We start from the raw sequence: 12,611 nt of genomic DNA, 5'->3' as shown, positions 1-12,611 counted from the left end.
GTGCCAGGCACGTAGCTCTGTTTTCTGTGATTGTGACCTTGGGCAATTCCAGGGCAAAAGGGAGCCCCCTAAAACACATTCTAAGTTCTTTCCCAAGCTTTGTTGAAGGTTATTTCAGGCAGGCAAATGGCCGTATGTCCATGTGAACACTGGGCATGACTTTAATGTCACCGTGTTTCTTGTGGGAATTCCTGAGTTTTTATTACATGTGGCATTAATGAATTTCTAGCATGTTGAAGTCACCATTCCCCACGCGAAGCCTTTTGGGGAGTTCCCACGCAGTGTGTGTCTGTTACTTAACACGGCAATATGACTTTGTCCTGATTTTCTCATATGTGCTTCGTGTTGTGTGATACCTGCATGTGGCTGTCGATGGCTCCTAGCAGGTGCTGGCTGTTCCATGAGCCCATCCATCCAAGAGCAACGTCATACTCTTTTTAAACAGTGTTTCAACAGAAAGGCAAAATAGTGCTGCCCAAGTAACAATAAACTCCTTCCGGAACTAATGATAATTTTAGAGCGATTGTTTTCAGGCTTCCACCCTGATGCAAACCATGTAGTCATGTGAGACACTGTGCGTAGCTTTGTACCCTGACTGCACCTGTCACCAGACATTGTGCCCATTTCTCAGCTCGCGCTGTGGACGTCTGTGCGAGGACGTTACCCACGGTGCGTGTCGCCGCTCAGACGTAATGGCACAGTGTTGCCTCTAGACACACACATACGCCAGCCACGTGTCCCACCCTTTACGGTGACAGGAGCCACGCATCCCCTCACGTGTCATCAGGCCCTGAAAGGATGCCCTCCCAACTCTCCCTGCCCCTCGGAAAGCCGGCCCGGCGTGCGGAAGGAAGGGAAAGCCGCCGAGCCTCCCCGTCTCCATCTCATACACCTGAGGTGTCGGTCGCTGCATTTTACTCAACATTTTAATTTGCAAGTTTTTTATTCTGTCCATTTTAGAGCAAGGGTTCAAGCCTCATAATGTGTCTTTTGTTTGCTATCTTTTCAATCAGTCTGAAACTTTATTATGCAGGCATCAGGTACCGTGCAAGTTCAACATAGGAGTTTAACTTAGGGATTTAGGAAGGTGTTCAGAATGAAGGTTGTCATAGTCACTGGCTCAAAAGAAAGCATGTTTCTGTTTTCCACCGTGACCGTGGCAGTGTCCGCACCCCTCCCCCAGCCCTGTCGCCACCACTGCTCTGTCCTCGTGTTCCGAGAGGGCAGGGTGCTGGGCCCGCCCCAGACCACGACCCGCTCCCACGTGCTGTCCCGGAGCCAGCGGTCATGACCGCTGCTCGCTCTGGCTTCCACAGAACGAATCCGGGCACTGCCTCCGCTTCCTCTGCTGGTCCTGGAAGTGGCTTGAGCACACTGGTCTGATCCTCTGTGCTGGAGCGGCCTCGGCATCTTGGGATGTCATCCTCGGGAAGAGGTCGGGCCTCACTGCGTTGCCACCACGAAACATTCAGGGTCCCCTCACCCACACAAGCCGGCTTAACAGGAAGATAGCAGTGATGTGCCCAGAACAGATGATTCATTTTAATATGTGGAGAAGAAATCCGCGTTGTTTTAAGTGTATACCAGCAGCTGCTGTCATTCGGCTGTGAGCAGATGTTAGACCTCCAAAAGCTTTGCTGATAATTAAAATACTAACAGTGAGCGTTTTGCCCCAGCTGCAGGTTCTGTTTACTGTAAATTTGATTTTAATGGTGCCTCTGTGCTGTTACTGAGGAGCGGTTTGCTTTTTACCTCCATACAAAAGTGTCTGCAATGAAGACAGATGTCTGTTTCCTCTCATTTCCTCGGGAAAGAAACGAAGGTACTGTAACATACAGGGAATCTGAACATGCCTACAAAAATGAATGGGATCTTTCTATAGGATTTGCCCCAAAAACAAAACGGCGCAAGTTTATTTAATCTGCCTTGTTAGCCCTTTAAAGCCACCTTGTAAGAGAAACGCCCACTACCAACACTGGCCGGCTTCCTATTTGCGCGAGTTCACCTTTTAAAATGTGCGTGGTGCATACACCTTTGAAAAACAGGCGTTGTCTCCTCACATTGTGTTCACCACACTGGGAGTTTCATTATGCTGTCCAGGGACAGTAGGAAAAGGTCGTCGGGCTCCCTAATTTCCTGATGCCTGACGCAGGAAGGAATGTCAGCGCTAGAGTGAGTGGGACAGAGGAGGGGGCCTTACAGCAAGCAGGCGGACCGGCTGCCGCGCACGCGGGGTCTTTGAAGGTCAAGAACGCTGCGGGCCTGGCATCCCACCGCTCCGGTCACTCCTCGAATGCATCAGCCGGTGCCACCAATGCTGAGCAGACCCCGTGCAGAGAGCGGGATGAGGGCTGGGTCCCCCGGGGCCTCCCAGGGGAGCACACGCCCGGAGGACAGGAGAGAAGGCCTCCTAGATGGAGACCCCTCACGGTGGCCACGGACTGACCTCGATATCCCCAAATATGTGCAAAATGCCAAAGGCACTTTGTGCTGATCCCTACAGAGCTGCCCCTCCCCCTCGCCTTGCTCCACACAGGGCCAAAGACATTTGAGCACTTTCTGCTAGTAAATCACTGGCAGTTTTTAAGAAGCGCTCTTCATGGGTAAATGACAAGATCAGAGCACTTTACAGTTTAACTCTAAAATCCCATTTCATCACCCTCGTGAAGCATGATGACACCATTTCTGTCACATGAGTCAAATTTCCAAAGTTCTATGGCTGTCACGGGCCATCTATCAACACGGCCCTCAGGCCTCTGCCTTTGCAGCCGAGAACCAGTTAACCACACCCGCCCTTCACGTCCCTCCCCAAAACGCCTGTCAGGATAACCTTAAACCCCGGTCTTGTCTTCCCGCGTGAGATTTGTGTGCATGGCTCCCATTGGGTCTTCGTGCACGGAAATGATGATAGATACCTAAGAGTCTGATATGATACAAAATTTCTTAGGGTTGGTGACTTTAGAGGTAAAATATTGTCTTTTATTCTTTGTCACTCTTCAGTGCCCATAGAAATGTCTAGGCCCATGGAGACTGTTCACAGTAAAGTTAGAAACCTGGCCAGTCATGTATTTCTAACTTGAGATAAAATTTATTCTTAGTTTTTTCTGAGTATCTTAGAATTTCTTTCAGGGGTCATATATGATTATCTCTGATCACTACCAATCACAGATGTAGTGCTAATGATAATCGAGAAAAAAGGACTACAACTTTTGTCACCTAAATCTGTCCTGGCTTGCCGGGAGTGTTCCCTCAGAAAAAATTGCACGGTGTATCTTGTAAAATTGTGTATTTGAACTTATGTCAGGCCAGTTCACGGAAGCTTAGGTTTCAGAATGACCAAAACAGGCGCGTGCTCTGAAATTCACCCCACCGTGTAGCGGTCATTTTTAACAAGCGTGCCAGAGAGAGAAGATAGTTGTAATTTTGTGTCTCCGGTTACTTAAATATTTCTGATTTGTGTGCGAATTTGATTAACACTGACCAGAATGCCTTTCTAACCCTGGAAAATACTGGTCAGAAGGTGTTGACCGTCTTTTGTTCTCTCAAAAACAAGCAGACAAACAAACAAAATTGATGGTGACATTGTCATTCCGGTATGGGGTTGGTTGTCAGACTGAGCGGTTACCGTTTCCCCGTGAGGTTACAAACCAGGTCAGGAGTGTTTCCAAGACCCCTTGGTCGGAGTTTTCCTTCAGGGACGTGAAGCAGCACAAAGCATTCGGTGTGGGGAGCGCCCCCCTGATATGTGTGGTGTTCACGTTGAGAGTGAACTTCTTCACCCCCGGGCTTCGGTGGGAGCCCTCTTGTTGACATCCCGCAGCAGCCGGACCGGTAATTATTTGGCCAAAGCATGACTACGCCATAGAGCAATTATTGATATTGCTTTGACTGGCTGTGCTGTTGTAGGAATAATTTATCCCCCGCTTCAAAATTTCCACAAGGTTATATTGCGTTGAATTTTAATTTGTCATTTTTTCTGCTCTCACTTGAAAAACTTATAAGCTTTTGTGACATTAAAATATGGTTCTAATTTATTAGCATAATCTGTTAATATTGTTTCATTTTAATAGACATTAAGTATGATTTCTTAACGCTCTTGTTAAAATTACATCTTAAAATTGAAGTCAAGAAAAATTATATGTGGCTTAAGGATCCCAGTGTCACGTGTGCCCCAAATTTTTATACGAAAATATTCCCTCTTTAATCGCATCGTATCTGAGGTGCTTCAGTTATGACGAGGAGCCGCCCGAGCATTTTCGAGCCTAGCACCCTTCCAAAATACAAAATCTGCACCGCACACAGTGGGAGAGCCTCTCCCTCCGCTAGGGTGCCCCCCTCCCCCGGTTCACGAATCACCTAACGAAGGCTGCGAGATCCTTAAGAAAATAATAGAAATCACACCGAGGGACACACGGCATCTGGCGTAACCGAGCACCATACAGACACAAGTGCTCCCGGTAGCACGCGGGGCTCCCACAGGATATTAGCACGAGCTTCCCCGGCACGCCGGGCGCCTCACCCCACACGAGTCCCTTTCCTGCCGTCTTTATCTGCTACGCGATGCATGAAATCTGCTTTCGGTTTTAGAACTGCTGGCCACCTTTGACCCCTTTCGTGGAGACACAATGTGACCTTTCTATTGTCATCGGCTTTCATTCTCCTGAAAATTCTATGAATTTTTATTACAAGTTTTTTTCCAACCACGCCGAGGCTTCTACAAATGACTTGCGGCAGAGGAGATGAAGTTGTTGGACTGGCGTTAGGCAAGTTTTACGGCCGGCGTGCGTGCCGCTGAGCGGCCCGGGCCTGTGTCCTGCAATGTCACACGCCAGTAACTGCTGAGCCTACTATTGGATAAATACATCATTTTATGGAACATTGATTGTTCTATAAACCCAATGGAGTATTATGCTCTATGATCAAACCATTTAGATTGTGTGTAGAGCACAGAAAATGCCATATTCAGGATGGTACTAAAAGTGCCATTTGTGTATTTTATGGATGTCATTACAGGGGGAACTTCTCTCTGTAGGCCCTGTTTACTGCAAAATTTTTTAGTCTGTAATGACATTTTTCATTCACAACGTATGCCTTCAAGAGAGGGGGCCCTTGTTTTATTTGTTTCATTCGAGTTTACTGCACAAATTCTGTACATTTTAATTAAATGTAAGCTTAACAAAAGCATAAGGTATTTATTCTGGGGGAAAGCGCGATGACAGTAACAAAAGAATAACACGCACACGAAAAGGACACAGTCAGGTGCTCAGCCCTATTTGCAGCTGCCCAGAAGCCCCCAGCCCGCAGAACAGAGCCATCAGCATGGTTTGGGGGGGCGGGGGGCTGGTGAGTGTCTACGACTTAACCCCTCCACGCCTGCACTCCAGGTCTGTGGCTTTCAACCCCGAAGATGTTCTCTTCAGGGAGGACAGATAAGAAGGAACTGTCTCTCTCAACCGTCTTCTGGAGAAAGTGAGCCTAATCCGGAATCACTTCCCTGGAAACGAATCCTCAGCTCTCGCCCCCAAAAGAACCCTTCTCATTTCAGCCAAGTTGTAAACTTTCAACGCGTTTAACTATGAGAGGGGAGTATAATATCTCTGTAGTCACGAAAACAAATGAGCAGTGAGGTGAGATTGTTTTTTAACATTTTATTTATTTTTGAGAGAGAGAGAGAGAGAGAGAGACACAGAGTGTGGGTGGGGGAGGGGCAGAAAGAGAGGGAGACACAGAATCTGAAACAGGATCCGGTCTCTGAGCTGTCCCCGACGCGGGGCTCGAACTCAGGAATGGCGAGATCGTGACCTAGGCCAAAGTCGGACGCTTAACCTTGACTGAGCCACCCAAGGCGTATCCCGCAAGTTGAGATTTTTCATAAGCAGTCAGGAGGCTGCGTTTTAACTTCATTTGCCCCTTCTGCACAGAGCGATTTGTGGTCCTCTCACAGACAGGTCCAGAAAGGCTCCATCAGATGCATGGTTTGATTAGCTACAATTATCACACGGAAATCCAGCATTGTCTTTGAAAGACGTGAAGCGTAGCGCAAGTATGATGTTGGGCGTCCGTGCTCTGTTAATGATTTGTGCACTTCTGGACCTGTACCGGTGACTGAGCAGTTAAGGATAAGCCTGTACAGAGTTCCTGTTTTCCAAATACCATATCCACTGGGCCATTTGCATTGGTGAGCTTTACGGTTCATATTTACTCGAAAGAGCTCAAAAATTGAAGTTGATGTGCCCAGTAAATTCTTGGTCATAGCCCAGTTAGAATTTAAAGTTACAGTAGAGATTCACATTAGTTTAAATGACACTTGAACTTCTACATAGCTCCACATTAATTCATTATGGGCGAAATGGAAGAATCTTCAGTGGGTGAATCTTTTTCAATCTGATTGAGGCTGTTACATTTTATAGGTGCTATTTTTCAAGGCAGTACTGACAGCACTCGAAGTTATTAAATTGCTGAATCAAAAGATGGGCCTGTACTCGCATTTATGAACTGATGGAGTGGCCGGGCTCGCGCCGAGCGGAGGTTAAGATGTCGGAGGTGTCAGGCTCCATCACACGCCGTCGTGACAGCAGTATTTACCCGTGTAGTTTACTTTAATGGTCTGGAAGTGGCTTCACCCACCTCTGGATTCAAATAAATTCCATAAGTAGTTCAGAATGGCGTCGTTACCAGCGCTGCAAGGGATTCAGAGGGTAATGCTGCACCCAGGAGGGCTTCTGTCCGGCCGCACACCGGAGGAGGAGGCCCGGGGCTCTTCCTTTCGCAGGCGCCGGGCCACCAGGCCACGAGAGCCTGCGTGTCTCCCACCTGCCAGGGTCTCTCCTGCTCTCGACGCCGAGGCAGTATGCCCTCTTCTGCAGTGGCGTGGGGTTGGTTTGAAGGCTGCCTTCTTTATTTTTGTGTCCATATTTCTTCATGTCTTTTTGTTTTAATTTAGTTTCCCAAACTCTAAGTTAAACTGGAAAGGACCTTGAAGTTAGGGAGTGGACAGAAACCAGCACATCAAGTTCAGGGTGTCATGAGGGCAAGCAAGCCCCAGGTGGAGGGGTGGAGGGAGGGAGAAATTGGGAGCACGTGCACCGGAGACCAGGGGTCCCAGAGGAAGGCGCCCCCAGCAGGCTGGTGGTATCCCCGGTGTAGACTCCTGCAGGCATGTGAGTGCGAGCAGGGGGCCCTGTGGGGTGCCCTGTCCTTGCCTTTTGCCGCAGACCAAGCCTCCCGACGTCTTTGGAGAGAGATTCTAGGGAGATTCGAAGTTCGGAAGATAAACCGAGATGAGGTCAAGTACACACCAGGGCTCAGCGCCCTCCTTCTAGGACCCGTGCGGTTTCACCTGCTCTCATGCCTGCCCCCAGACTGCAGCCTTCCCAGGGCTGTGCTTTCCTTGTATAAAGCAGAGGTGCAGTGGGGGGGGGGGGGTGGTTTGCAGGATGGAGGGACATTGCAGCAGGCACGTCCCTGGGCGGGGCAGCTGGGTTGATTCCCTTAAACCCTGCAGAGGCTCACATGACCTCTGCAAAGTCTTCAGAGCCCTGAGAGCTGGGAGTCCCCAGTGTGGAGACCACCACTACCCCAGGGCACCTGCCCCGGGGCACCTGCCCCTGAGCACCAGGCAGTTGGCACTTGGGAGGTGCTTGCTCACGGAGGCGGGGTAAGGAGCAAGCTCCCTGCTCTGGGTTCTCCCCTTTCCTCGGAGGGTAAACGGGACAGCTGATACACTTTGGTTAGGGCATTTAGCTAGAACCATCGGTGTTTTGGACCCTCCCCGGGAAGGTTCAGTTGACCTTTAGGATGTGATGGCGTGGCTTTTGCCTGGCTGGTGACAGCTTGGCCAGGCCTGGTCCGCCCATGGCTGCACGGCCAGCCCGGGCCGCACCCCCTGGTCAGGGTGTAACGTAACCCGAGAGAGTGAGAGGGAGGTTCTGCTCCTGGAGATCGTCCCGCTTGACGCCACGAGGCTTTCCCTGACCCAAGAGTCTGTGATTCCATAATCGCTCTAAGATTCACGCTATAGAGCGCATCCTCAGAGGCAGAAAACACAAGGTGACAGAAAACCGACCCTACGAACTCGCGGTACGGTGAGCTTCGTTCCAGTTGGTTCCCTGCCCACACCATCAAGTGCCACCAGGAGACCCTTGCCCTCCCTCTGGCCTGTCAGGTGACAGGGGTTGCAGTGGTATGAATTGCCCTGACCTCTGACTGTCGAACAGGGGGCATAGACCACCCAGACGTCGCGGCACCGTATATGGAATGGGCCAGGAGTTTGCATTCGGAGCTTAGCGTGGGGTTCCAAATCCAGGACTGTCGCCTGCAGTCTGCATGTGAGCTCAGTGTGTCCTCGCAGTAAATGTGATGGAAGGGCTTCTGTGGATCGTGCCTGAGATACTGTGCCTCCCGGAGACGGGCCTTGTCTGGGGTCTGTGCTCAGAGTGGACTCTGTGTTGAAAGAAATGCTTTCTTACGGAAGTGCACCAACATGTTAAACAAAACTCTTATTTTTGAGGGATGCTAGCAATACATAATCGTAACAGTTTGTAATCATTTTCTTTCCTTTGGTGAGGATAAAGCGTTCTTTTTAAAAATGACCTACAGGGGCATCTGGGTGGCTCAGTCGGTTGACGGTCGGACTTGGGCTCAGGTCATGATCTCATGATTCATGAGTTCAAGCCCCACATCGGGGCTCTGTGCTGACAGCTCAGAGCCTGGAGCCTGCTTCCGATTCTGTGTCTCCCTCTCTCTCTGTCCCTCTCCTCGCACGCTCTCTCTCTATCTCTCTCTCTCTCAAAATAAAACATCAAAAACAATTTTTTAATTACCTACAACAAAGACAGTAAGATGAAATCCTTTAAAACTGTGGTGGCCATTGGAAATCCTCATTGATTGGTTATCACCTAGGGGGGAAGGAGGCAATAATAAGAACACGGATCTTTTCCCTGTTTCGATGGAAAGAGATCAGTTTTCAGTGGTGTTTCATCGTGTCCAGCGTCGGCCTGCGTCGGAGCTGACGCTGGGGGGATGGGTGTCCATGCCTGCATCCCGGGCCCTCCTCACGTCTGTTCGTAAACTTACGAAAAGACTTGCCTTTGGGTCAGAGTACACTGCCACTCTTTACTGTCCTTCACTGCCCACCAGTGACTGAATGTCTCGTTCCAAGTGACGGTAATCGAGGGGGGTGGTTGTAGCCACACTCCTGCCCTGGGAACAGGAAAAGCAAACGCTGGCTGATGAGAGTTGTATTCGGACAGTCGAACCAGGAGGACAGAAAAATGCCTGTTCCCGTCGCGCACCCGTGGCCGAGCCGTCAGAGTCCGTGCACACGGCCGGCCCCGGAGGCCCCTGGCTCACCGTGGTGTCTCTGCCGAGGGGTTAAAGCTTCCGCACAACCGTTGTCTTACTTGTAAGCCTAACAGTCATGTTTCGAGGCTCTAACTGGTCCCTGTCTCCCATAGGCATTGTTTCCAAGTCCTACGAATGCCGTCTGAAGGGCCAAGGAGCCACGTTCGTGGAGACAGACAGCCCGTTCACCGCGGCCGCGCTGGCGGCCGCGTCCCCCGTCAAGGAGCGGCCCCGTAGGGACAGCACGAGGCGGGCGGCGGCCGAGCAGGTGATCGTCATCCAGGGCTACGGCGGGGAGTTCGCGCTCGACGCCTCCGTGGAGGAGACCGCTGCGGCCACGCTGCAGACGCTGGCGCTGGCCGGCCAGGTGGCCCGGGTGGTGCACATCACCGAAGACGGGCAGGTGATCGCGGCCGGTCAGAGTGGCGCCCACGGGGGCGCTGTGGCCCCCGGGCCGGTCCTGCCCGAGCAGTTGGCGGATGGGGCCACCCAGGTGGTGGTCGTGGGGGGCTCGCTGGACGGCCACGGCGCGGACGGGCCCCTCAGCCCGGAAGGCGCTGTGATACAGCAGGTGACCAAGCAGGAGATCTTAGACCTCGCCGAGGCCGGAGTCCCCCCGCCCGACGCGGCCTCGGCCTTGGACGCCCTGCTGTGTGCGGTCACCGAGCTGGGAGGGGCGGAAGGCCGGGTCGGGCCCGACGAGAAAGGCAGGTCGGGCCACAAGGACGTGCTGGTCCAGCTGCCCGGTCAGGAGGCGCCCCCCGCCACCGCCCAGCCCGAGGCCCCCGAGATCCACATGTTCCAGGACGTGCGGGAGGGCGCGGCCCCCGGGGAGCCTGTGGAGGTGCTGACCCAGGTCGTGCGGCCCCCGGCCCTCACCGCCTCGCAGGAGCGCGCGCAGGTGGCCTTCAAGAAGGTGGTGCAGGGCGTGCTCCAGTTCGCCGTGTGCGACTCGGCCACGGCCGGCCAGCTCATGAAGGAGGGCGTCACCCAGCTCATCGTGAACGAGGAGGGCACCGTGCACATGCTGGCCCGGGAGGGCTCCCAGATCATCATGCAGGAGGCCGAGGCGCACGGCCCGCACGTGGACCTGGCCGAGCCCGACGGCGAGATCTCGCAGATCATCGTGACGGAAGAGCTGGTCCAGGCCATGGTCCAGGAGTCGGGCGGCTTTCCCGAGGGCGCCACTCACTACATCGTGACGGAGCTGCCCCCCGGGGTGCCGGAGGAGGCGGGCGTGTACTCACACACCCTGATCGAGGCGGCCGACTCACAGGGGATCCTGCAGGCCGGCGCCGCGCTCAGCGCCGAGGCCTTGGGCCCAAATGGAACCCAGCAGCTGACGAGTATGGTCATTTACACCCAAGATGGGTCCCCGGCAGCGACTGTCATTCAGGGCCAAAGAGAGAGTAACGAACTCCAAGAAGCGTGAGGCGCGCACGGCCCGGGGCAGGTTGGGGAGGTCCGGGTGCAGACGTCCGCTCCCGGCCCGGGGCAGACGAGGGCGGTCCGGCACCCGGGGCACGGTGTCCCCTGGACTTCATTCACAGGGCCTCCGGGACGGTGACGCGGTGCTCCCGGGGCCGCCCGCCCGCTGTCCGGGCGGCTTGGCACCGGCTGCGGGCAGCGTGCACAGGGTGCGGGGGCCGCCACCGCTGGGAAGGCCCCGGGTGGGACGGGGTGCCGCGGGGCAGACCCCCGGGCCGGCCAGCCTGTCTCCTGCTGGCTCCTTTGTGACTGGTCGCTTCCCTCCGTTCTGTGCTCCGTGCTGAGGAGAAGCCACGTGTTTTAATGTTTCCACCCCCACCAAGTGTGTTCCCGTTTCAGTTATCAAAGGACTGTGGCTCTCGGCGGAAAAGTCCGAGCAGCGTCTCCTGCGGCCTGAGACATACCTGTTGTTCCGGTCCAGCATGTCGCCGTTTTAACGTTTCAGTATATATTTGCTTCAAAATTGCAGCTACAGGTATTACCGTCTTGCAGCAGGCCACCCCTGTTCCTTTCCCTGAAATCTTAGGACCGCGGGGTCCCCAGACCAAAGGAAGACCTGTTCGTCTCATGCGTCCTCTCCCCAGACATCGTGGGGCTGTCCCTCGCTCTGGTTGCACTCTGCTTGAAAGAAGCCTTCTTAAGCCGGTGGTGAAGAACAGCCCTGACGTTTCTATTTGACGAAAATCTACCTTGGTTTAGACAACCCCGCGCTTCTAACTTTGACTTCGTTTCATACAATAAAGTCTACATATGAAATGCGTACTCTGGAAAATATTGTTCATACCAATATTTTGCTTTTATAACAAATGTCTGTTCATACTGATCCCACTTTTGCAGGATTCATTTGTGACTTCTGTCCGTGTGAAGGAGCTGACGTTGAACATTAGGACTAGAAAGCCGTGCTCCCGCAGCCCCGGGCCTGACCGGCGTCGTCCGTGTTTAGTCGTGGGCTCCCTGCCGCTGTCGGAATGCAGCTTTATGTTCTAGTAACTCACTTCTTGATCCAGTTCTCTTCTTCCTTTTCCAAAAGTGTAAAAACAGTTCCCCTCCCCCGAACGCAAAGGTTGTTTTTGTTCTATTTTTTTTCCTTTGAAATAAAATTACAGCATTAAAAGATAACGACAGTCTCTTATTTCCAGCAGCCGGCCTGTGGGCAGCTGTACAAGCAGACGAGGGCCTCTTCTTCTGTCCCACACCAGGGTTTGTCCCCCCGCTCTGCCCACGACGAGGGAACTGCTTTCTGTCGGGGACCTCGTACGGCCCGGTGCCAGTTCTGACTGTTGGGCACGTGGGCCAAGCACCTTCTAGTGACAGTGGCATATTCTATCACGGTTGGTATCTAAAACTGGTGAGGAACAGACACGAGAGAAAAGGAAGAGAGGATAGTACCTTTTTAGTTGGAGTGGACATACCGTTCAGAATCGCTTCCTGAGGGCACAGGGCGGGCACACGCCCCGCTGAGCGTCTCTGGGCCTCCGTCCGCATTGCTCTGCGGCCCCACAGGGCCACCTCCCTTGACACAGTCACCCCCTCCCCCCCAAAACTAAAAGGTGCAGTTTCAGGTTTGACACTGAGATTCGTAATTGGCTGAGTACGACTTGCTCGTGTTTCCTAAAAGTGGCAATTCACATCTCCAACACTTGTCTTCAGCCAACGGTGACAGGATCAACTCCCGTTTGTTATCAGGATGAAGGTGACCTTTATAAAGTGATGCCGCTCTCCAAGCTTCTCCTACATGTTAAAAAAAAAAAAAAAAAAAAAAAAAAAAAGGAGGAGGAGGG

At 52.7% G+C, this 12,611-nt stretch overlaps 1 protein-coding gene across 2 annotated transcripts in view; it reads left to right on the top strand.

Moving 5' to 3' along the window:
• The window catches only part of ZNF407 (zinc finger protein 407), a 452,978-nt gene extending 440,878 nt beyond the window's left edge, over positions 1 to 12,100 (top strand). For both annotated transcript variants that reach the window (XM_049620103.1, XM_049620104.1), the window contains exon 9: positions 9,456 to 12,100. In XM_049620103.1, coding sequence (XP_049476060.1) covers positions 9,456 to 10,774 — 1,319 coding nt within the window. In that variant the 3' untranslated portion in view covers positions 10,775 to 12,100. The remainder of the gene's footprint in view (positions 1 to 9,455) is intronic.
• The last annotated feature ends 511 nt before the right edge of the window (positions 12,101 to 12,611 follow it).

Source organism: Panthera uncia (assembly GCF_023721935.1).
Source record: "Panthera uncia isolate 11264 chromosome D3 unlocalized genomic scaffold, Puncia_PCG_1.0 HiC_scaffold_8, whole genome shotgun sequence".
In the NCBI taxonomy this organism is placed as follows: Eukaryota; Metazoa; Chordata; class Mammalia; order Carnivora; family Felidae; genus Panthera; species Panthera uncia.
This window is presented reverse-complemented; position numbering and strand designations above follow the sequence as displayed.